The sequence below is a fragment of the Harpegnathos saltator genome, unplaced genomic scaffold, assembly GCF_003227715.2.
Source record: "Harpegnathos saltator strain DR-91 unplaced genomic scaffold, Hsal_v8.6 scaffold111, whole genome shotgun sequence".
Classification (NCBI taxonomy): domain Eukaryota; kingdom Metazoa; phylum Arthropoda; class Insecta; order Hymenoptera; family Formicidae; genus Harpegnathos; species Harpegnathos saltator.
The window spans coordinates 1,168,196-1,189,676 of NW_020229886.1; the positions used below are offsets into that span (position 1 = coordinate 1,168,196).

Here is a 21,481-nt window from a genome sequence, read left to right on the forward strand (position 1 = left end):
ATGAAGCTCCCGCTTTTCGTTTGTTGGTTTCGTTAATTTAGCTTTTTTATCGTTCGTTTTTTGTTTATTGGTAAATACGACTTGGATCCTAAAAGCATATATGAAATGAGCAACCTATACAGAGAAAAATGAAGAGTAATCTATACGACATAACTCTGATAGTCAGTTTGACATTTTTGAGCTAAAACTTTACTATATTTGTGAATGAAGTTTATCGTTCAGAGCGTCAAATTTACTATTTCAGAAGAATATCTAATAGATCACCATTTAGTTAGTCAATCGTTCACCTTCATTTTTCGCTGCATAAAAAACTGTAGATTACCAGGTTTCACGAAAATAGGTTGATTTCTTGGTTTTCATGTCCATCATATTGGATTCGCCATTTTGAATTTCTGTATTCTTTTAATCCCATTTTGTATCTGAGAAAGCTTCTAAATGTATAAAATTACAACAGATACCAATCTATTCATTTATAGTGCACTTCTAGATGCACTTCAGTAACAATGCTAACTATACCTGCTTGGAATTTGACAAAACATGTTATCATTAAAACTGAGCTAAAAACTGACTAAACCGAATCTACATACAATCTATATACCATTTTTTAAAAAAAGAATTCATCTTTACAATGGTGCAAAGGAAACGAAAATATCTCCTTTTTTGACTAAGTTATAGATTCTTAAGTGCGTTTCTGGTAACTATAGTTACCAGTAGGCGTTAAAGGGTTAATTTGATTAATTTTATTTTATTATCTTTTTATTAAAGAAATTATAAATTGATCATTTCGACGGCGTTGATTAATTTTATTTTATTATCTTTTTATTAAAGAAATTATAAATTGATCATTTCGACGGCGTTGATAGTTTTGATGTCAAACATTCATCATATCTTTTTTCTTTATCATGGATATAACAGATACTTTTATGTTCGCTTCGAGCGAATTTTCGCTTCGAGCGAAACGTAGATTTCACTCCGAGAAGTTAAAGAGAGTACTGTTCCGTTCGCGGGATGATATTAAAACAGGAATCATGAAAGAACAATGCTATCAGAAACGAAATTGACACAATCGATCGATCCCGCTGAATTACAGAAGCACGCGCTTTCGGTTTCGCAGAAACCGGCTGTTCTTGAAATGTTCTGTCGATAAGCGAATTAGATGAGCTCAAACGATTGTTTGAGCTTCACTCAAGAGGATTATTGACGCATCACATCGACAGCAAAAAGATGATGTTGATCGACATTAATTTCTCAACAAGAAGGGCATGCGCGGTCGGTCGGTTGGTCGCTCGATCACGTACGTACGATCGCCGGTAAAATTAAATATGTCCGGCATCGTGAAACTGAGGCAATTAAATACGCCGGAGTAGAAGACCGAAACCGCGATGCGACAATCATGTTACCATTCCATTATATTTGACAGCTAGATGAAAACTGTCGATATATACATCGAAGAAAAAGACCGCCCTTGATTCCAGCAAGATAACGTCCGCAGAGGGAGGAAGGGGCGAATCAATATCGAGGGAAATTAACGTCGCGCTTGTTTTGTTAGATTGAAATAACTCGCATTGGAATAATAAACGGCGACAAATTGCGATGTGATTCATCAGTTCCGCTGGCATCATATTTATTCTCAACCGGTCGATACGGACAATAATTCCCTCGATCTTTCCTCCAGTGGACGACACTCAGATGAGAATACTGTCTCGATAAAATTGTTTTCACGATTACCATGCTTCTCTGTTACCGATAAGAGCATTGAAAAATATACAGAATGTTTACCATCGATCATTTACCATGACACCGCTATCGTCATCGTGTTGGACTAAGTTAGGTTCTGGGCTATCAACGGGCATCACGATAGTGATGGGATATTCTCTATAATAGTACGACAAACTTGCGAAATAAGTTGATATTTTTTGTTTAAACGAATGAAATCGTTTTTATAATCTCATTAAGAAAGTTCCCACTTTGTCATCGATGTAACAAAATTATTCGCAAATTACGTGCGGGAGGGTGACAAAATTATGTAAAGAACGGACAAGGGAATGACATCACAAAGGAACGACATCAAAGAATTGAATTAGAATTCTATTTTTGTTTGAAAGGTAGAAGATAAATATATACAATCTAGCAGAACGCTTTGATTTAAGACCCTTCTAAATCTCACGTTCGATTTTTCTATAATGAACGAGCTTCTTATACCCGGCGATAGAGAGGTCAGCCTATGTAACTTATCAGAACTTTTTCTTCCGAAAAAGACCCTCATGCAGTGGTGTGTGTATGTGTGTGTGTGCATGCGTGCGTACGTGACCTGCCTTATAAACGTACCAACCCAATGCTGAGGGATTAAGTTTGCGTATCCTAAAGCTGCAAGGATAACAGGGAAAGGAACAGGAATGAGGTGGGGAAATATTTTCGTACTTATTAAATTCAGAGAATCCCTGACAGCCATCATGTCTCCCCATTTTCTTCTAGTATACTTGAAAGGCTCGAGGAAATGGTGTATTGTATTATTTTCTAACACTCGCATAATATTCGCGTGGCTCTGATTGTGTTATCTTTCGGCTCGACCTGAAACAACGAAACATTTCTGCACCAACGTTCTCTCGCATTAATAATTTCGTAAACCGGAACCGCTCTGCTTCGGTGGCTTTAAGGAAAGTTAATTAATGCAGACGACGTGCGATAATTAATTATAAGCAATTGAGACACGTGAGGTCTGAAATTCAAAGAATACAGCGCGGAACAAAATCAAATTCTCGTTGGAGTTTAGAGAATGTAACCAGTGGAAACATATAAATACAACGGAACCCTTTGGGATCCGATTTGGCGGATTTGTAACTTCATGAAATTATAATAAAACACAATATACGGTGCTTTATATCTTCATAACAATACATAGCAGTCCATAGTCTTTTCTATAAATGCACTTAAACACGTCTCGTTATTTTTTCTGTATCTGCTACATTAATATTCATATAACACTATAAAAATTTATTCTTATAAGTTAAATATTTATTATTGTTTCTACCAAGTTTGAAATCAATTGTCCGCTTAGTTTCCGAAAAAAGTTCGTGAATATAGCTTATTTTTTGGCCTACAGACAAAATTCCCCCCTTAAGTGCCTAAGTGCATTAATCGTCGGCGAGCGGCACTGCTTAATCTCACCGTCCATCGAGGCTAACGAGATTTCTATTATCTATTTATTTCCCCTCGAAATTTCTTATAAACGGCGAGTTGAACACAATCCATTGTGTCCAAACTCTTCCACAAACAAACGTGTATAACTAATTGCTATCTAATGAGACGAATTTGAATTTTGCATATCGCATATGCAATATCACGCGATATGCAAATCACGCGATTATTCGTAATGCTTATTCCGTCCGCGCGGCAACTATTATCGGGTCATTAAAACCGCCATTCGAGTAGAAGCTCGAGGACTCGTTTGAAATGAGTTTCAGCGGATAAAATAAAATCAGGATACGATACGAGGACTCGATCTTCGCACTAGTCGCCAGAAATATGCCGCGCGCTCGCGAAATATGTACAAGCATGAAACGATCAGCGCACAGCTATAACAGCTATAAAAGCGTGAGCAATGTCGACTGAAACATATCGGAAGAGTGATGAAATAAAAGGCTCGATAACGAGCCGCATCGATGCGTAAAGCGTTGGTTCGGCGAAAATAATGCTATATTAAAAACAAATGTTGTCGAATCAATTGTTTGAACGCGGAATTGGACATAAGCATGCCGCGAGACACGCTTATCATGTTTGTCGCGATAATATTTTCATTATTTAACACACGAGTGACTATCTACTTCGGTATAATTGGAAGAGACAGAAAGAGAAAGAGAAAAGGGAAAAACGTCCAATAAGAAACCATCTTGCGCAAATAACGGACGAGTACACGCAAGACCAAAATTAGCAGAAGGAACTAAAATGGACCAACCACAGTCGATTATTATAAGAATAATCGATTATGGTCCATGTCTTACTGCTTACGCTTACAACCTTATTCTTGCAGCCATTGTAGATGAGCCTTAAGACGCAGTCGTGACGACTAAGATGTTTGTTTTGAAATAGGGACAGCTTAGTCCGTATTAATAGTCGTCGCTTGTCTCACGTGAGATATTCAGAAATTTGAATTTAAAATTAGAGACAGACCGAGTTCTTTAGTTGAATCATATGATACACGCGATGTCTCTCCGAAGAAAAAATGATTCTATGATGAATATTGTGTCCGTACACTTATGCACAATTATATCGTTTTCTCTATAATTATGCGTAATTACACATGTCCTTGGGAACAAAAGAATGAGATGGTACAAGTACAATTGAGGCATCTATTTGTATTTGACGTCCGTCTTTGTATTCGCAACCCGCAACGTCGACGTTCAATTGCTCGCGACTGTATCGGCAATTTCAGTTCGGCTGAAAAATTTAAATCTGTGTACCCGACTGGAGGCAAGCTTAAAGTGACGACTATTCTTAAGAGCCTGATTGGTTATTTTTTATCGAGTTATTTCTTGACGCGAGAATAAAGCGATCAAAAAGGGATCAATCCGCTTTGGAGACCGAAGACGTGAAACATGAAGTCGACGAGAAGCAGACCAGAGAGGTCGATTTACGTTTTCGATATGACGGTCTCATCTCGTTAGTGAGATTTTATTTTTACTATCGGAGAAGCGTGCTCGCGTAAACGCGCGTATTCGTGCATGATCATCCCGACGGTATAGCATCCGCCTCTCGTTTGTATGTTTATTTTTGCCGGTGTCTTTCTGTAGTATACTCCTCATTAGATGGTAAATATTTTATAACCGATCCCCAATAACTAGACACAATATCTGGCGATCCTCCAATCCCCGGTTACGCTTGTTTCACTGCATAATGCTGCTTGTTCATCTTCCTTCCTTCCTCCGTATCTATTACAGGGTACATCCTCTCGAATTATTCTCTTGACATTTTTCATCCTCCTGTTGTATCTGGGGATTGTTATATAATAAGAATTTATATTAAACGCTACACACACACATATACTTAGCAGTGCTGCGAAAACGAGCCCGCGCACACCACAGCGTGCGAGGGGAAGCGTCCCCTCCATGCGCCTTCACGCACCAACGCTGCTGCTCCGCCTATCGACGTGAAGCCTCGTCGCCTCACGCCAGCCTCGCCGAGCGAGAAAGAGAAAGAGAATGAGATAGAGAAAGAGAGAATGAGAAAAAGAAAGAGAATGATCTTCGCTCCTTCTCGGTCCTTCTCGCCCCGACTCAACTGCGTTAACGCACGTCCGAGCGTATTTTGGCTTTCTAGGCGTGGATCTGAGTCGTGAGTGCGATTATGATATATCGTCGCTGCCGTGAAAAGATCCCCTATGTAAATTTTCTTATCAAATCAAGATGTTTACATCAATATACTATATGTATATTAACAATTATATATTCACAATTTTATTCTACATATAATGACACAAGTATGTTACAATCAGAAAACATGCACATAGGCTTTTTTACGGCAGCGACGATTTTTGACAAAATATGAAATAAATATAAGGCGAAAATTTAATATAACGTGCCGGTACGTCGCCCGGAGCGAAAGTAACATACTGGCAATTTCGTAACGAACGTTCTAAGTCTTTATAAGAAACTTTTAAGCCGTTCGTTTATCGTTATGTTCATGGAATGAATGCTGAACTGATATTATCTCTTGAAGCAGCTGTAGCACTATGAAAGCAATAGTGCTAAGAGAAGTTTATGCAACGTGTAAATGTTTATCAAATGGCGTTGACGGCGTTAATTCGTTCTTGATGCGAATCCAAGTCGCGGACATGACAATCATCTATACGACTATGTTAACCTACTCATAATAAAAACCACCGTTGAAAACCAAGGCTAATAGCAGTTTACAGTTTGCAATGTACAAAAGAGGATAGCCACTCTTTGCCAGCAACGTGGACGGAATCAAGCCTTAAAAATAGCAGATATTTTTACATGTTTTATTATGATCACGTTTAATGAAGTCTAAAAAATAGGAGATATTTGCATGTCTTATTGTTATAACGCTAAAATCAGTAAAGAAAACTGTTTTCATACATGCGATAGTATGCATTATGCAGAAGAAGTGACATGAAAGCGTGTCAATAAATTTAAAAAATGCAAGGTTGCAAGTCCACATTACTGCTCGATGGAAACCGCGGGAAGGTGGTGGTTTCTTCCATTAGGAGGAAATGTAAAACAATTATCTAATAAGACTCTTTAATAGAGAAACATTAGATAATGTTCTACATTTCCTAAGGAATTAGGGAAGGAGTGAGGGAAAAGATGCGAAAGCAATAATTAATGCAATTGCATGCAAGCGTTCAGCAAACAGTAACAACTAACATTAAAATAACTACAAGAACAATAATCTATAAAGATGTAAACAAAACAATTACTGTCGTATTTACAGTTACCAGAAAGCATGCATGTGCAACTTGTTCTTATGAAATGTGTAGTACGTAGTGAAAAGCAAGATGTAACGCGTACATCTTTTTTTCCCTGCCAAAGTTGCTTGTACGTATTGTATGTGTGAGTAATAACAAAATCCAAAACTCTGCGTAGAATCGGAGCACGAATGCTTCACAGACAAACTTTGGTCAATACATATGAGGATATTTAACAGAGTTTGTCCAGACGACGTTGTCTTGCGTCACAGTTCCTGACTGTTCAGTCACAACTGTGACTATTGACCAAAGTTTGTCTGTGAAGCATTCGTGCTCCGATTCTACGCAGAGTTTTGGATTTTGTTATTACTCACACATACAATACGTACAAGCAACTTTGGCAGGGAAAAAAAGATGTACGCGTTACATCTTGCTTTTCACTACGTACTACACATTTCATAAGAACAAGTTGCACATGCATGCTTTCTGGTAACTGTAAATACGACAGTAATTGTTTTGTTTACATCTTTATAGATTATTGTTCTTGTAGTTATTTTAATGTTAGTTGTTACTGTTTGCTGAACGCTTGCATGCAATTGCATTAATTATTGCTTTCGCATCTTTTCCCTCACTCCTTCCCTAATTCCTTAGGAAATGTAGAACATTATCTAATGTTTCTCTATTAAAGAGTCTTATTAGATAATTGTTTTACATTTCCTCCTGATGGAAGAAACCACCACCTTCCCGCGGTTTCCATCGAGCAGTAATGTGGACTTGCAACCTTGCATTTTTAAAATTTATTGACAAGCTTTCATGTCACTTCTTCTGCATAATGCATACTATCGCATGTATGAAAATAGTTTTCTTTACTGATTTTAGCGTTATAACAATAAGACATCAACAATAAGGCAAATATCTCCTATTTTTTAGACTTCATTAAACGTGATCATAATAAAACATGTAAAAATATCTGCTATTTTTAAGGCTTGATTCCGTCCACGTTGCTGGCAAAGAGTGGCTATCCTCTTTTGTACATTGCAAACTGTAAACTGCTATTAGCCTTGGTTTTCAACAGTGGTTTTTATTATGAGTAGGTTAACATAGTCGTATAGATGATTGTCATGTCCGCGACTTGGATTCGCATCAAGAACGAATTAACGCCGTCAACGCCATTTGATAAACATTTACACGTTGCATAAACTTCTCTTAGCACTATTGCTTTCATAGTGCTACAGCTGCTTCAAGAGATAATATCAGTTCCGCATTCATTCCATGAACATAACGATAAACGAACGGCTTAAAAGTTTCTTATAAAGACTTAGAACGTTCGTTACGAAATTGCCAGTATGTTACTTTCGCTCCGGGCGACGTACCGGCACGTTATATTAAATTTTCGCCTTATATTTATTTCATATTTTGTCAAAAATCGTCGCTGCCGTAAAAAAGCCTATGTGCATGTTTTCTGATTGTAACATACTTGTGTCATTATATGTAGAATAAAATTGTGAATATATAATTGTCAATATACATATAGTATATTGATGTAAACATCTTGATTTGATAAGAAAATTTACATAGGGGATCTTTTCACGGCAGCGACGATATATCATAATCGCACTCACGACTCAGATCCACGCCGAGAAAGCCAAAATACGCTCGGACGTGCGTTAACGCAGTTGAGTCGGGGCGAGAAGGACCGAGAAGGAGCGAAGATCATTCTCTTTCTTTTTCTCATTCTCTCTTTCTCTATCTCATTCTCTTTCTCTTTCTCGCTCGGCGAGGCTGGCGTGAGGCGACGAGGCTTCACGTCGATAGGCGGAGCAGCAGCGTTGGTGCGTGAAGGCGCATGGAGGGGACGCTTCCCCTCGCACGCTGTGGTGTGCGCGGGTTCGTTTTCGCAGCACTGATACTCAGACGCGGGCTAAGGCGGTCGATATTCCATGCAGAACAGATTCGTCCTTGTTTCACTCTCTGTTTCCTTATTAACAGAATTGCAGAAATATCGCGCTCGTGTCTGCGAAATTTCGTGCTCGGTATTCTCATTACGAACCTCAAATGGCTGATTAGCAGTTTTCCAAGACAGAGTGGCCGAGTTGCGTTTCGTGTTCCCGAAGGTCCTAGCATTTGCACTTCAGAATTCCGTTATTCAAATGTAACGTCTCTCGCAGCTCCAGAAACTCGAAAGTTGGAAATGTCGAGGGGAGAAGCGAAGCTTCAGATATATTTTATAGACCTAGTACACACACACATACACACACACACACACACACACGCACACACACGCACAGGCGCACGCGCACGCGCACGCACACGCACACGCGCACGCACACGCGCACGCACACGCACACGCCCAAGCGCGCACACACACATACACAAAGATGCATGCGCGCTAGGGTAAATATTGTACACGGTATAAAACGTGCGGGATATTGTAAGGAGCACTCATGAATTCACTCTCACAAGCCGGATATCCACCACAGCAGCGCGGCGAGGGACTCATATTTTTCTCATATTTCGATCTATCCTTTAACATGTACGAAAAAGTTTCAGTTCAAAAACCGGAAAGCCGGCCCGATCGTAAAAGTTCACGGTATAGTTGCCAACTTTAGCGAAATTTCACCAAAGGAGAAGGGTCCCTAAGGCCTGTTTTCGGCACCCTTCAAAATGGACCAAAATGGCTGGAATCACTTCCTTATACCCTTGGAAGTAATATTTAGTCAATTCCAGCCTAAACGGAAGTATTTAGAGTGTATACTTCAAGTATACATGGTGCATCAGCGCGGCCGTATCAAGCATTTCTTTGGAAAACTAAACGTTTCTGATAAAAATGTTTCAAATAAAAGTTGTATGGTTTCAAGGGGGACATAAGATGGTGTCATTGGTTTGACCTTGAATAGTCATTTGAAGGTCACGTGAATGTCGATTTCAATATTTTATATAGAACCCCCTATTTTTACATATCTTGTAGCTCATCTCGAGAGCTTTCTAAAACTTATAAACTAAGTCATTTTTCATTAAATACTTTGCGAGTTATGAGGCTTCTTACAGATAGATTTGTAGAAATGTTACTTAAGGAGACCCGAGATTGAAATCATATTATTTATTCTTGTTGATTCTCCACACGTGAACAGTAAAATCGTAAACGTAATCTTCCTTTAAGGAGCCAAGTAGAGTGGGGTGTTGGATTTACATGAGTCCCCTTGCCTATCACTTTTTATCAATTATACAGGTCTACAAGGTTTTGTTGTTGGGCAGCTGGGGTTCGTTTGCCAAGTATTTTCTGCGTAGAATCCGAATCCGAGGTCAGAATTGGCCCATCACGTCAGGATTTTGAGATATTTGAGGTTATATACTCGAAAAATGGCTTTTTGGGCTACTTTTGAGGTTATGTATAGGTTATGTATAGGTTATGTATAGGACGCACAAAATTTTTTAGCTCTTTTCTTCTAATTGCATTATTTAGTACTACTCTTTCCCTTCAAAATGAGCTGTCGAATGGTCATCTACGATTTTCCCTTGCAAAATTACGGCCATTTTAAGATAACATGATGAATTCCAAACCCTGCGCCGTTATTAGTGATGGGCAAACATCGATCAATGAAACAAGCATCGATTCTTATTTGCTTGAAAAATCGATTATCAGTCCGATATTTTTGGGGCCGATTATTTCTTAGATCGATTATTTTTTTTCGTCGATTATATTACTAGATTTGTTACTAAATTTTTATCACTAGGGAATTTGTTTACTACTATTCAGGCTACAATAGTTGCGAAAATAAAGCTGTAACAGTAAACAATAAAAAATAAACCAACAACAGTCGACTATTATAAGAACAACCGACTTTAATTGGTTTATTTCTTGTAGCTTACGCTTACAACCTTATTCTTATATAAGTTTATGCTTACAGCCATTGTAAAAGAGTCTTTAAGGTTTTAATAATATATTAATTTATTCTTGCAACATATAACTTCACATTAATTTAAAATAAACTGGAAAAGCATTGATTATTATCGATATTTTTAAGAAAATATCGATTATGCAAAAACGATTTTTTTGATAATCGATTAAATCGAAGACGATGCTTTTTTTTGACGAAGCCCATCCCTAGCCGTTATAGCCCAACAATCTCATGAGCATTCGTATTAAACCTGTAAACTTTGAACTATAAACCCGAAAACCTGGACTGAAAACTGTATATATTTTTTTTTGGGTTTTTGGGTTTTTGGGGTCGCTGATTACGAATCTGATCTCAGATTGACCTCAAACCTATTATAATAGGGTTTGGAATCTCATCATGTTATCTTAAAATGGCCGTAACTTTGCAAGGAAAAATCGTAGACGACCATTCGACAGCTCATTTTGAAGGGAGAGAGTAGTACTAAATGATACAATTAGAAGAAAAGAGCTAAAATATTTTGTGCGTCCTCAAAATACATAACCTCAAAAGTAGCCCAGAAAACCATTTTTCGAGTATGTAACCTCAAATATCTCAAAATCCTGACGTGATGGGCCAATTCTGACCTCGGATTCGAATTCTATACAGAAACTTACTTGAGAAACGACCCCCAGCTGCCCAAGAACAATCATGATCCCATTTTTTGTAGACCTGTGTTATCAATCCACGCTTAATAAAAACCCGAAGTTTAGTCAGGGAAGGTACAACAACAAGCGGCGACCTAGCTTTGCAGATAATGCATATATGTGTTATAGATGGTCTACTAAAAGGAATAGTTATTGTTTCGTTTGCAGGAACATTAATATTTTCTGCCATATTGGAAACGCCTAATTATAAATTGCAATTCACTATAGAACAAATCTGAATAATTATGCAAGATTAAAAACTAAAGAAGGAGAAAAATAAATAAGAAAAACTCAAAAATAACAAGATATCTTTTTGCGTAATAAGAAAATCTCGAGAGGCAGCTCTGACAAGAAGTAGTTTTATTTTTATCGTAACCAGGTCCCTAGGTACGCGCATACACGCATTTTGTGTATCTCTGACATTAAGATGTGAGATCGGGTCCGATATAAGGCCATGGACATAAGCAGAACTTGGTCTATTGAATTAAAAGCTTAAGGGATCGTAGTTGCTCAAAAAGGTGCATACAGTTCTGAAAACAGTTCTTTTCAATACTTCGTATTTAGCCTTGCGGCAGAAAATACATCAGTCATTTCTTTCAGAAGTATTTGTAATAAGTGTTTCTACGTGATCTACGATAGTGTTTTGGAAAGCTCTCGAGATAAGCTACAAGATATGTAAAAATAGGGGGTTCTATATAAAATATTGAAATCGACATTCACGTGACCTTCAAATGACTATCCAAGGTCAAACCAATGACACCATCTTATGTCCTTGAAACCATACAACTTTTATCTGAAACATTTTTCTCAGAAACGCTTAGTTTTCCAAAGAAATGCTTGATACGGCCGCGCTGATGCATCATGTATACTTGAAGTATACACTCTAAATACTTCCGTTTAGGCTGGAATTGACTAAATATTACTTCCAAAGGTATAAGGAAGTGATTCCAGCCATTTTGGTCCAATTTTGAAGGGTGCCGAAAACAGGCCTTAGGGACCCTTCTCCTTTGGTGATTTTTTTTACATTTTGGAGATTAGTGAAAATTTTTTGGGAAAAGCATAAATCTGGTAAATTTTGACAGCCGGTACTGAGAAAAATTTCCATAATCGAATGTGAAGAAAATAATTGACTGTGATTAGTCAATTTTTTTACAACTTAAGGCTTGCTATATCTATTGTAGATTCAGCCTAAAAAGAGAGTGGCCAACATTTTCTGATTGGCTGATTATTAGTATATAATTTCCACGAGTCCTTTGATTGGATGGAATTGATTGGGTGCATTCAGTATTACAATCGCTCACTGAGTACTAAGTGAGCTCTTGCATTTGATTGACGTATATTTTTAGATCTAAAGGAATATGCCAATCGGATGTAAAAGATGATTGAGGGCTCAGTGAGCGGTTGTAATACTGTACGTAGAATGCATTCATTGACTACGTTTCAATATTCACATATTGTATAAACACGGACAGTATAACCACAATATACACAGTAATGACACTCTCCAAATTTCGCGTTTCCAAAAATGAACTGCACATGCGCAGCTATGTTACCTAACTAATAGCGATATAGACATCTTTTCTATCTCACTTTTTCGCAGAAAAGATATACTATATGTCTCACTCTAACTTATTACACTTAGTTCAGCAGTATAGCTAAAAAGTGCAGACCATCTTTCTGTCACAATATATATATATATATTTATTTAAATTTTGATTAAATCATATAGAGTACGATTCATTAAATGTTGCAAAAGCTTTGAACACCGTATAATAGCCTTCCTTTTAGCGTTCAAAGCGTTTGTACTCGTAGTCTCAAGTAGACTGTGCTTGCTATTGGTTAGATAACAAAGGTGCAATTCATTTTTGGAAACGCTAACATCAAAGGTGCCGACAGAGAGGGTCGCTACTGTGTATACTGTGGTATAACCACCCCTCATTATTACAAAAGGAAGGAACGAAGATATTTCGAAGTTATAATATATCTTAAGACTAAAAGAAGAAAAATAATTGAATTGAATTGATATTAAATAACTTTGAGTCTATTAAAGTTCTAAAAGAATACACCAATAATCACTAAGCGCTCACTAAGCTGCTTCCTCCGCTGAACGCGACCATTCTATCTTCGTTTCTCATTAAAAATCGACAAATCCGAGTAATCTATCTATACTCATAATTCTAGGTTTGCGCATGCGTTATTATTAAAAACAAATAAGAAAATTGAGATTTAGCATAGTTGGTGAAAAATTTTGTCGATTTGGTGAAATTGTTACCAAAAGTGAGGAAATTTGAAGAATTTTGGATAAAGATTGATGAAAAAACATAATTTTGATCTGGCAACACTGGTTGACGGCGTGATGCAACGATTACTGTCACAATTAGGTGTTGGATCGACGAGGGCAGCTATATGAGTGTGCTTGTTTATCCCGTGTACATATCCACCATGTTGAACCTGCTCTTCCTATTTAACATTGTGCGAGTGCTCCTCATGAAGCTGCGCACCGGAGCCGCCGTCGGAACACGCCCGTCGCGATTCATGCTGTAGGCTTTCAGATGACACACGAGCTGAATTCTTTATACCTTGTATGTTAACCGTTTCCGAGAGCGTGTCACGTTTCATGTCGAAAGACGGCACGGGGAAAGAGAAGAGAAGAAAAGAACAATAAGAGCGCGGAGTAACGAACGGGTCTCTTTTCCGCGCGACAGTCATCGACTGAAATGTATCCTCCTCGCGAGGAATTATTCCTCGTGAGATTGCTTCGATCGTCCACCCGTTAGAATTCACTCGACGACATCTTGAAGCGGCGTTGTTAGTCGCCGATAAATCTGCCGTAAAACTTTCGCTTGAAGCACCAGTCTGCTCTCGTTTAAAACCAAGTTAATACTTTGAACACTGAGAAAAAATTGTATTAAAATTAAACAAATATTTGTTCGAATACATTTATGACTGTGAAAACATTTATTTAAATTAAGCAATTATTTTCTGAAATTCAAGAAAAAAGTTTACATTCAGAACTTCTGTATTTCTTTGTTCTGTATTAGAAATTGGTCGCTTAATTTGAATAAATCTATTCACAGTCGTATTCAAACAAATATTTGTTTGATTTTAATACAATTTTGTCTCAGTGAATGAACAAATGGCTGATGCTCTTTGGGATAGTCGCGGAGTGATTTTAGTCGTTGGGAAAAAATGACTGTGTTTCTTTTTTCGAGTACGAAACTCGCAGTAATATTTATCACCGTTGTCCATATTTTACGAAAATAACGTCTAATATTTTGTCATCAACGTTACTGTTAGTACCTCTCTTGGGTCTTCACTATTTAGTGATCCCATTTCGGCCGCCCGAAAAGCATCCTTGGGAGCAGTTTTACGAAGTCCTTTCTGCGATCATAGCTTTCTTCCAGGTGAGCGCCTTTAATCTTTATCGACGACCTTCGAGAGAATTTCTACTATACAAGTAAAATTAATTCGACTGATCAAGATTGAATATATTATATATATAATCATAGTAATAGTGAGTATAATAATAATAATAATAATAATAATATTTTATTATACGCTTGGTATATAAATGTTGGACGACGCATAAATATGATCGCATAATAAACATAAATATTCTCTTCTTGTTGTTAAAAGGCATGCGTTTTATTGAGAAGTGACGGATGTGTTGAGAAACTTTGCGTACACAAATGCGTTCTTCTGCTACGTACGATCAATATTCGAATATTTCGAGGCATTCGTCATCGTGGAATTAACTCGTCTGTCATTCTTCCACAAATTCTTGAAATAATATACGACATTTAAAGATACAATGATTAAAATAAAAAAAAGATACAAGATTAAAATAAAAAAAAAGGAAAGAAAAAGTATGTTACAAGTAAACAAATAAATTGGCGAGTGAAGTTTGGGATATTAAAATACCTAAAAATATTTCGGATACGATGCGATTTTACGCGGGTTGATAGCTTTCCACAACAAGGAACAGGATTTTTTTATTTTCTTTTGAAAACTGCCAAGCCCGAGACTGGAAACTCGAATAGCCGGAAAATGTTGCAGTTAGAAAAAATGCGTATGTATGTTTACTTTTTGTGAAGTCAATCGTACTTTTAACGGTAAAAATCAGTTCAATTACGTTAAAGATGTATTTTTTGTATATGTGTGATGAAAGAAATACAAGCCGCACGCTAGGTGTTTTGCAATTATCACATTCATGTTCAGCAAAAAAAACTCACAAGGAACATCCGCGAAATGTGCGTCTTCGATTTCGACGAAACTTGGCATAAGAATCGTACAATTTTTGTTTAAAAAGTTTTTTCCTATCTGCAATAATTATTAAGACATGACATAAAGGAATGAAACTCTGAGGGCCAGTTTCATCCCTTAAACCTGAGCTATTGACGATAAAAAAGATATGAGTCTCTCTGAATTTTGGCTCTACAAATATTTGCCAAATTTCGTCGAAATCGGAGACGCACATTTCGCGAATATTCTTTATCGGTCAATTTCTTTCCGATATAAGTATTGGAATATCAGACATTTTTTATATAAATGGTGAGAGAAATAAGAATGACTCTTGACAGGTGTCGATAAATCTCAATTTTAATTTTGTTTGGAATTGTTTCGAGACTCCGAGAATGTTTCGCTTCACAACCTTAATTTGCAAATTACTGAGCGCTAAAAATAAGATGGAAAAAATGGAAAAATAACAATCTCGCTGGTAAAACACACTTCGCTAAACAAGACTCTCGATCTGAGATTACTTGATTAAGTAAATTAAATAATAAAAAAAGATTAATCTTAATCAAGCGAATTGATTAATTAATAAAAGAATTAATTAAAGCAATCTTAATTGAAAGATAGTGATAGCTCCGTGACGTTGCATATAATAAAGGAATCGCCTGTGTACGCGCACTTTATATTACAATGTGCTGCATGAAAAAGAGAAAATATTCTTCCAATTATACTTTGACATTTGAACTCTTTTTATTACGCGAAAATTCTGGATTCAATGATACATTCCGGATTTTAAATAACAGCATTGCACCGTACTAAATGTAATTAGTTATCGATGAAGCGCTTCATATACCCGACGCTTTGTGCAGAATAAAATGTCACTGGAGTAAATGAACATTGTTAATAAGTCTTCTGTCGAATTAAGCGTGCCTACGCGTGCCTCGAGCAACCAAAATTGACGTGGAATTGCTCCTATGACATGGAATCGCACGACGCCATCAACGTAATTACACCGTTACGGACGAACCGCCTCGTGTCGTGTAAAATGGTATCGGATCAATAGAATTGCGATTTCACTGAACGATACTATCATACACGAAGCATTTTCCTCGACATTTCACTTGCCTCAATTTAAACTTCCTTTTTATTTTACCGGGAAAACTCCATTGTTAACCCTTTGAAGCATGGTGGGGTCCCACAATCCCACCTTATCTTTCTTCATTTTTAGTTATTTAAGCTATCTTTTTGATATTCTCGTCCGAATTTTTTGTACTTCTAAGATATGTTAGATATTGATATACGTGCTAAAAATGTAAAATGTCAATTTTTTTTTAATTTAAGCATCCTGTAAATAAACAAATTGCATAAAATTATATGTTTTTCAGTAAAAATTCATTTAACGGTGATCTATAAAAACAGTCGTAACAAAACTTGTTCATTTTACTTTTTTGAGATCGCCAATTACGAATTCGGGGTCAGAATTTCAATTCAAAATGACGGATTCAATATGATGGACAAAGATGTTCAAAATTCTTCAATTTCGACAGAAATAGGTACATGAAGATTTTTTGGGTCGCTGATCACGAATTTGTTATCAGATTTCGGAAATTAAAATCCATAATATCATATCAAAGTTAACCATTTGAAGTCGTCATATTAGATCCGCCATTTTGAATTTTTAAATTTTTACTCCAGATTCATAATCAGCGACCCAGGAAACCCCCTATATATAATACATAATCAGTTTCTTTTATTATTGCATAGAAAAGTTCGTGCTTCAAAGGGTTAAAATGCATATCTCTTGGCAATGCAGCATGTAGCGAGGAACTCTTCGAAAATCCATCGGTTATCTTTGCGATTTGTTTGTCAAGCTTATTCGGCCATGACTGCAATAATCTGCCACAAAGCAAAGATACGCTGGTACGAGCACAGAAGTCTATAAACAATATATATATCAATATTACGAATTGACCTTGATATGATATTTTTCATTTCTTTTCATTTATTTCACTTTTTCACTTTTTCATTTTACGATACCGCGTCGATTTCGCAATCTGGCGAATCGTAATCTCTCAATGTCGCACAATGGTGTACAACGAAAGCGTGCAATCCGGTGACATAGATTAAATTTGAAAGTTGACCGGAAGTGTAGCTCGCTTCTCCGTAATCTGTGTGAAGCGCGTTGCAGTAAAGTCGACGGACATTTCTGCCGTTCTGCATTTTCTCCGACCTCGAATATCGAAATAAAACGCCATTTCTCCTTTTTCCAGGGCCTGTGTGTGGCGGTACCTATCGGCTTTTGCAACGGGGAGGTAAGTTCCACTAACGCAGCGCGGTTAAACGGCCACTTTTGCCTTTCTCGTAATAACAATGTGTAATGATATTTTTCCTCGTAGTGTTGCCAGATAATGGCGCAGTTCAAGAAGAAGTGGGAGAACAACGTGCTGTTGCGGAAATGAATTAATTCCTGCACGACCACGACTGTCTCGGTATGTGATATTGACGAAAAGTTCGGGATGGGTTTTTGCGGCCGAGGATCGATTTTAAACGCCACCCAGCTTTCTCGCTTACTTTCTCACGCGAGGGAAAACTCCCGTTGGGGAATAAAACCCGGTCGAGAGCGGGTGGATCAAGAGGAATGCGGCGGGGATGCATTCTCTACAAATTGAATTCGTTATCTCTAAAATCACGGGATTAATTGACAAGCCTCCCTGCTCCTGCCTATTCTATCTCGTCGTCTGTGTATTCTTGCTAACCTGTTGTTCTTCATTTTCTCTTTATGCGAACGACTGAACCAACAATCTCTCACCCAAACGCTTCCACGCGATGAAGCCGATGATCGACAGCTCTCCGCTAGTATTTGTTATTTTGCTTGCAACACCCAAAAAAAAAAATAATTTCAGAACAAAAGGAATTATCTAAATTTTAGAGGGCTTTGTTCTTATATGGTATATGGCCTCAAGAGGATTCCTCTAAGATTAAAAGGAAAATATTATAAACACATTATTCTCAAAATTAGAGGGATTATATGTTATACATGTATAATGCAAATCTTATTGATTTTAATATAAATTTCCTCTTATACACAGATTATTTAATCTTTTTTTAGGAAGATTATTATTTATTCTTACTGTACCTTATTCTTACTGGTTATACTAGTTAATTTGAAAAAATTATTATTACCTACAGCGAAAAATAATATATACATATATATATACAGATATATTATATATATATATATTTATTTATTTATTCCCCTCCTGTTCCCTTCCCATCTACCCTTTTGCTCTCTCCTTCTTCTTTCGCTCCTCCCCTTCTTGTTATTTTATTTTCTCTTTTCTTTGCCTCATCCTCTTATCGTTCTCTCATCATTTTATTCTCTTCTTCGCTCACTCTCTCTCTCCCATTTCATACTCTTGCACTCCTTCATTATCTCCCTCTCATTTTCTCTCTCTCTCTCTCTCTTTTCTTTTTTCTTATCTTTTCTTCTTTTACTATCTCACTCTAATTTCATTTACTTCTCCCTCTCTCTTACTCACCCCTCTTTATTCACTCTTTTTTTCTTTTATTCACACCTCTTCTTTTTCTCTCATTCTCTCTTGTGTTTTCATTCATTTGTCTATCCCCATCTTTCCCTTTTCATCATCTCAACTTTTTTTTCTCTACTTCCCTAACTTTCCTAACTTTTCTTTACAACCCACTGCCACTATTATTGATCTGAGTCACTCCGATTTTCACCCTTATTTGCAGTTGCTCTTTCTCCTCCTCCTCCCCCCCTCTCTCTCTCTCTCTCTTTCTCTCTCTCTCTGCTCATCCTTTTCCGCTACTCCAATCCCTTTCCTAGTCTTTTCTGTTTTTACTTTCTCTTCTCCTCATTTTCCTTCTTTCTTTTTTGCCTTCTCTTCTTCCTATACTTTTTCTATGCCCTTCGCATCCTCTCTAGCTCATTCTATCACTATCTTTCTTCTTGCATCTTTTTTCCGTGCTTACTTGTTTATGACACACGATTTATTATCAGTTACGATGCACCGCGTTGCCAATAAAAACTGCACAATCACAGCTTGACGAGCGAATGTTAATATACGTATGTTCGTTAGTGTAGATTAAAATTCGAGGCTGACCGTTTAGTCTGCATCGCACCATTGACGAGTCGTGCGTAGAGAAACTTCAATTTGGGAAATGTTACATTCGTGCATCAAGCGTAATTTTTTTTTCCTTTGAAATCGCAGGGATGCTTTCAAACGTGTTATGTTCACGAATCATTCAAAGGTTATACGCTCGAATTTTATAAATTATTACCGCAGGCTACTTTTACCAATTTTTGTATATCTGCGATTTTTCTGTGAGGAAAAAAAAAGCAACGACCCATTGGAAATTTATCAAATTACGCGCAGAAATTTCGAAATATTTCTAGAAGCCATGAAATCGGAGAGTTGGCGGTCGAATGAAGAGTAATGCCTAAGCATGTTTATTTCTCGCTCAAGTTGTTCACGTGTTAAGCAAAAATTGTTGCGATTTACGCGAGTGACGCGCTCAAATTTATCCAAAAAAAAAGTTCTATTCGTAAAGTGATTTTTCTCATAGTCTTATATTTCGCTCAAGCGAAGCCTTTTACAAAAAAAGGATTCCTCTTTCGATAAAGCGATTAAAGTGAACCATTCATCTAAAATTTATTAGATATTATTCTGTTTTCCTCTTATTTCATCAAGAGGATTTCTTCTTATATCAATTAATTTTCCTCTTATATAAAGAGAATTATGTTGATTTCAATGTTGGCTTCTTTTGTTCAGTCATGCTCTACTTCCAGACATGAACGAAAAAATAATCATAACTTATAGGTCGGAATATTTGGAACGCTTTTTAAAAAAGGTATGTATGTTGCTGTAACGTACAACGAAGATAATTTACCTATATTTGATCAAATACGGTTTATAATCTATTGCAAGAAGTTAAATAATATATTCTCTCTTTTCACTATGTTTCATATAATTGGTTATAATGAACATCTTTATAGCTATGAAGTCCATAACAAAACTGATTGGAAATTTATTTGTCATGATGATCTTATTTCATTCGTGTCTACTTATTGTAAAACTGGAGTCAGAATACATATGTACTGTATATGTATTGTATATGTATATATATATACATACATACATACATACATATATATATGTATGTATATATGAATATAGACATGATCCATCCGTATCGTGCCAGTGACAGCATCGTGCCCAAGTCTAGTTCATTATGGAACGTTGGCTGTTTCAGTTTATCCGCTCGACCGCAGTTCCGATGGCGAGAGAGGAGAAGGTGTGACTATCAACCAGCCGCACCGTCGGTGCCGCAGGAAGACTGCAAGCTGACTGACCCGATGTTGGCTCAGCATCAGGAACAATACCAAGCCGTGCAGATGATCGCCAATGATCAGTCGGACCAGTAATCATGGTAACAACAATCATACACAGGTGCTCATCAAGTATGGCGACTTGGACGATGAGAGTGACCAGACGCAATGTTGATGTGTCCGTGTGTCGTCGAATTATGCAGGAGATGCGATTGAAAATACATATATATACACTATATACCTACATGTATGCATATACGGGTTGTCTTAAAAATACCGGAACCCCCGAATAACTTTGCAGGATCAAGTTTTCATGAAAAACTTTAAATATAAAAGTTGTAGAAAATGGAATAACGGACTTGACGGTGACCTTGAATTTGACCTTGGTCATGACCTTCAAGATCATTTGGAGGTCAACTTGCGTTTTTTAAATGGGAACTCTTATTTTTTATTACACTGTTTTTTTCTACCAATTAATTTGAACAACTTTTGTCTGAAACATTTTTTATTTGCCTAATATTTTTTGAGATACTTGAGGAAAACTTTATAACTTTTTCAATATTTAACTTACGATATCTCGCTAACTATTTGTCAGAAGAAAAAATGGTACTAGACTTTCTTGCTTTATTTAGTCTCAAGAATATATTTTTAGTATATAGTGCTCTGATTTTTGTTAATTTGATGATTTTGAAATTTCTAAAACTCAGTAAGTTAACAAAAGTCAGGGCTCTATTGTAACAATATATTCTTGAGACTAAATAAAACAAGAAAGTCTAGTACCACTTTTTCTTCCCACAAGTTAGCGAGATATCGTAAGTTAAATATTAAAAAAGTTATCAAGTTTTCCTCAAATATCTCAAAAAATATTAGGCAAATAAAAAAATGTTTTAGACAA

General features: G+C 36.8%; 1 protein-coding gene and 1 pseudogene across 3 annotated transcripts in view; both read left to right on the forward strand.

Annotated features, from left to right (window-relative positions):
• LOC112589109 (pituitary adenylate cyclase-activating polypeptide type I receptor-like) overlaps positions 1-20,678 on the forward strand; it is a 61,639-nt gene extending 40,961 nt beyond the window's left edge. For 2 of the 3 annotated variants that reach the window (XM_025301183.1, XM_025301181.1), the window contains exons 5-7: positions 17,510-17,551; positions 17,636-17,728; positions 20,511-20,678. In XM_025301183.1, the coding sequence (XP_025156968.1) occupies positions 17,510-17,551; positions 17,636-17,698 (105 nt within the window). In that variant the 3' untranslated portion in view covers positions 17,699-17,728; positions 20,511-20,678. The remainder of the gene's footprint in view (positions 1-17,509; positions 17,552-17,635; positions 17,729-20,510) is intronic. The other variant, XM_025301185.1, reaches the window with a different exon arrangement.
• LOC112589068 (uncharacterized) lies at positions 20,437-20,772 on the forward strand (annotated as a pseudogene).
• Positions 20,773-21,481: the final 709 nt, after the last annotated feature.